Genomic DNA, 4888 nt, shown 5'->3' on the forward strand with positions numbered 1-4888 from the left:
TACCTTTAAATATCTGTTACAGTAACTACATCAGCTTTGTTTAGGGGCAGGAGACTTCCTACTACTTCCTGGACAGCACAATATGATCAAGGTGGAGAACGCCATGGTTAGACCAGATTTTTTTTTCCTGGTGTTCATTTTTCTGAAGGAAAAAGACTCATTTTATTTCATAAACCAGACTTAATAAAAACACAAAGCAATAACAGAGCTGTCTTCTGGTTGCTGTATCCTCCAGCCTTGATTCTTATTTAAGACAGCTACTAGCTTCATGTAGTGAATTTATTCCTGGCTCAGCTTAGCAGTAATGGAAACATTAGCCAAAAAAAGTAAATTTTCCTTTTTTTTTTTCCCCTCCAGAAAGGCGCTGTCCGTTGTACAAAAGGCATCGGGGGGCTCTGACACAGGCTCAAACCCGAAAGTTGCCAGGTGCTTGCCAATATGTATTTTATTTCCCAACGATCAAACCCTGCATAGAGGCTGTACTGCACCACCCTTCATCCATCATTCACGGAGCAGTTACCTAGAGGTTGGGGGAGCAGCACCCTTTAGGTTGCTGGAGGTAGCAAGAGATTCAAAATTCCCTTTCATTTTGCTGGTTTGTGCATGTCAGAGAGACTGTTGTTATCCTGTACTCCTTCGTGGCATGACGGTTTCTCTCTGCCCTCTTCCCTTTTTCTTTCTCCAGTTCCGGTTCCTCCAAAATCTGTTACTTCTTTGATGATGAATAAAGATGGCTTCCTGGGTGGCATTTCAGTCAATACTGGAGAGGTGTTTTGCTCTGTACCTGGCCGCTTGTCTTTGCTTAGTTCAACTTCAAAGTATAAAGTAACTGTGGGAGAAGTTCAAAGACGTCTTTCTCCTCCAGAGTGTCTGAATGCATCCCTCCTAGGAGGAGTACTTAGAAGGTAAGAGGCTGGGGCAATTGCAAGAACATGCCCATGCGTGGGCATCCATGCATGCACCAGAAATATTTGGTCAACAGTAAAGATGATCACAAATACGCGTTGATCTTATTTTCATAGCATGTGTGTGTAACGTTCAGGTTAATGTGAAAATATGCTTTATTGAAAACACTGTGATGAATGTATGGAGACTAGAGAAAGATTTGGACTCGTGCAGTTTCTATCAATGAATAACCAGATGAAGGAACAGAGACAAGAAGGATTTCCCTCTTGTACATGCCCACACTTTCTATCTTTTCTCCTTCTCCTCACACTCCTCTCATAGAAAATGGACAAAATAAATTCCATGATGGGCACGTTGCAGGACGAACTGAGTGTATTTCAGGACCTGATGTATTTCTAGGGATTTCCTAGATAAATCCACAAGTCTTCCTCTATATGACAATAGTGATAAGGCAATTAACATGGTGTCACATAAGACATTATTGAAATTGGCAGGGGATTAACAAGCAATCTACAAGGCAGGTGAGTACCTGACTGAAGAAAAGTCATAAACATAGCTTTGAAAGTCAGAAACTTAGTGCTTCATCTAAAGAAGGTTGCTAGAAGAATTACTCACAGTTGGTCTTGAGGCCTTTGCTGGTTAGTATTTGTGCAAGTCACCCACCAATGTCCTGGTACATATTGATGAAGACCTCAAAATTTCTCTCATTATTGGTACTGAGGAAAATGAGGAGCAAGAGATATCCTGGAGGCCTTGTTGCCACTCCAGCATATCAACAGAGAGATGGTGCATTTAGGTACCAGTGGTAAGAATTTAAGCTCCAAGGACATCAGATGGAAAGACTAGCAGGAGAAAAGCCTTTAACTTCTTGACAGTGACTGAAGGACTTTGAATTGTCAGTATGACTTGTCTGTAAGAAAGGTGAACTAAGGCTCTACCTCCAATCAGAACAGGGTAGAAGTCAAATGGTATGAGGTACAAGATCACTGAAGCCAATAGAAAGCTGAGAGGGGATAAGACTTCATTTCCTACATGAGAGGTATACACCAGACTGGAAAATATAGCATAACTTCAAGACAGGAACAAATGCATATAAATAAACTTATGCATAAATTTCAGATAAATAAATAAATTCCAGATCATGTTTAAAAGTTGCTGATCTTAGAGGAGGAAATACCTTGCCAACTCCTGTGGCACCAACTGGGCAATGTTGACCCTAAGGTGTTTTAAAAGGAAAATGTTTATTTGCTTGTTTGTTTGTTTTTCCCAAGCAAAAAATTCTGTGATGACATCAGGGACTCCAGCTCCTTGTCTGGAGGGTAGCAGGGAAGTCCTGTTCCATACAGTCAGTCACCCGAAAACACACCTAAGAATTAGGGTCTCCTAAAATAGATGCTGTTTCACGTGAAGGTCTGTGATGGTTGTTCAGCTGTGGTCCTCACCAGGGAGAGCGGCTTACAGATGTTCACCTGCCTGCTCGTTCTGCATCACTAAAAACGGAGCAGGGAGAACAGTTGAGAGATACACTGTAGAATGTATAATTATTAAGCTGAGGAAACGTAATTATTGAACTCCAGTGCATTTCTGGAGGTGGCCCAAACCATAATCATTGGCTGATGATGATCTCGGTTCCCACCTTGAATCTAAATTTTAGTCAAGCTTTTGGTTCAGATCAGGGGAATAGAGAAAGCTGCTCCCCTGCAATTCTACCATCTAGCCCTATTTACTTTGGTATAAATAATGGGAAGCCAGTCTGACTTTTCTGTCCTTTCTGGTTTCCTATCACTAACAGTGGCTGCTAATTCTTACACAAATTTTAAAGTAAGAACTAAGAGATATTCTGATCTCAGGTGACAAAACTCTCCCCGATTTCGCAAGCGGCCAGATTTCATCCCTAGGGGTTTACATATGTATAAGCGCCCGAACAATAGCTCTGTATTTCCCACCTATAGCTCACTCACTCTTTTATTGTCCTTATCAGTAACCTCCGACAGATATTCAAATCTTCCTTCAGGCACTCAATTCCCTCTGTATAACGCACCCTGCCTTCTGGTGAGCTCTTCCTCTCAGCATCGCCTTTCCGCACGAGAACACAGGCACAAAATGGTTTAATAAATATTTTTCTCCTTTTCCGTCTATCCACAGGCACACACATTCTCCCTTCGAGCCTTTTAGATTCCATCCCCCACCCCCTCCTTGTTCTTCTTCCCAGTCTGTCTCTTCCTGGAATAACTGAGGATTTAATTCTCCTCCTTTCTGCCCGTCTCCTCACTCCATCTTAGTACGAGTTAGTGCCATACAGTAGCAACCCATTCGCTCTCTAGATCAGAACCCTGTCCGTCAATTGTCGCTGTCTGGCACTACTTGATTTCCCGGGATAAGACAGGGAGAAAAGTGGGTTCATCCCGACTCCCACCCCTGGGAGAAATTAAGCAAATCCCGAGCAGAAATCAACATACCCAGAGTCCTTAACATCGGGTGACAACCCTCTCAGGCTCCACTGACTGCACAGACTAAACGTTTCTTCCAGGACCACTGCGGGGTTAATCACGATGTTAATTTCTTTGCAATTCTAGAGCCAAATCGAAAAACGGGGGGAGATCTTTGCGAGAAAGGCTAGAAAAAATCGGTTTGAATTTACCAGCCGGCAGGCGTAAGGCCGCAAATGTCACTTTACTCACCTCCCTGGTGGAAGGTAAGCCGGGGGTCGCAGCTCCCTTAACACCTCTGCCTGCTCTGAACTCGTGTCTGACATTTTACGAACGAAAAAAACCCCTCCAAGTTTCGGGATCAGGTGGGAAAACCTTGCAGAGGTGAAATTCAGGGCGGGTTGTAGGATGAACACCGGCACAGTTAAGGATCCCATTCCCAAAAATGAAGTCACTGGCTGGAGGGTCATTGATCCCTTTTGGTGGCAAGAATGAGGTGTTGTGTGTGTGTACATAGGTGTGTGGTATGTAGGTGTGCGTATGTAGGTGTGCTACATGTGTGATTCTCAGGGCAGTCCCATTCCTCATTGCTATTAATTTCCAGCCTGTGTTCTCCGACTCCATGTTTACCCCAACCTCCCTCTAATTTGCTTCTCCCGAGCTTATTTATGGCCACCACAAAACGCACAATGAGGAAAAACAATACATTAGTTTATTTACCTATTTATGTTTAAGAAATCAGAGCAATTGAAGAATCGCAGAGGGCCGTTTACCTTAAGGTGGTTAGAGCTGAACAAAGAGACAAGCTCTTCTTCAGGAAGTTTCACCTCATTTCAAGTCAACCAATGACATTTTGATGTTCGGCGTGTTTCTTTGATTTATTGTTACTGTATTGAAAAATAAAATGTAGAGCCATTAATATGTTTAGGGTATGTTCATGCTTATGCTAGAGAAGTTGGACCTTCTCCAAAAAAAACAGAACCGGAATAGTATGGATGCAATTACGAATTAAATGTATCTGCATTACACATATACACTGAGAGGCGTATAAATAATCCACTTATCGCTTCTGCATATAAGCATGCATAAACATTTGCGCTAGATGTTAACTTTTAAACTCTTTTGATTGAGTTTTGTGAGCGATAAGGGCTTACCACATGCGGAGCTGAGGGCAGGCTCTCAGAAAGGCGGAGGCTGGTAGAAAAGAGCTCGTCCGCATATAGTTAGCGACGAGTATACGAAGCACAGCTCAGGTTACGGCTATAGGGTCGCGCTATAGGAGACGCCCTTTAACACCGGGGTTAGTGTGGCTTCACTGCTGACGAGACTGTGTAAACCGGTGCACCTATTCCCAGCAAAACCAGCCCGTCCCTGAAGCTGGTTTAGCTTCAAAAGCCTTGTGTAGTGACACTAAAATCTGTGTCAAGTGTGTAGTAAGCCGCACATTACCCTCCTCTCCCCTGATCTCCTCACAAATCAACAGTTTACCTAGAGAGATCTCCCTCCTTTAGGAATAAGCTGCACCTGCTCGAGAGTTACCTTTTTTTTTTTTT

General features: G+C 43.1%; 1 protein-coding gene across 1 annotated transcript in view; it reads left to right on the forward strand.

Annotated features, from left to right (window-relative positions):
• Window positions 1–685: 685 nt before the first annotated feature.
• TFAP2A (transcription factor AP-2 alpha (activating enhancer binding protein 2 alpha)) overlaps window positions 686–4888 on the forward strand; it is a gene marked incomplete at its 5' end in the record, with an annotated part of 9674 nt that continues 5471 nt past the window's right edge. The window contains 2 exons of the mRNA XM_010135719.1: window positions 686–905; window positions 3483–3601. Coding sequence (XP_010134021.1) covers window positions 686–905; window positions 3483–3601 — 339 coding nt within the window. The remainder of the gene's footprint in view (window positions 906–3482; window positions 3602–4888) is intronic.

The sequence above is a fragment of the Buceros rhinoceros genome, unplaced genomic scaffold (genome assembly GCF_000710305.1).
Source record: "Buceros rhinoceros silvestris isolate BGI_N320 unplaced genomic scaffold, ASM71030v1 scaffold40754, whole genome shotgun sequence".
Lineage (NCBI taxonomy): Eukaryota > Metazoa > Chordata > Aves > Bucerotiformes > Bucerotidae > Buceros > Buceros rhinoceros.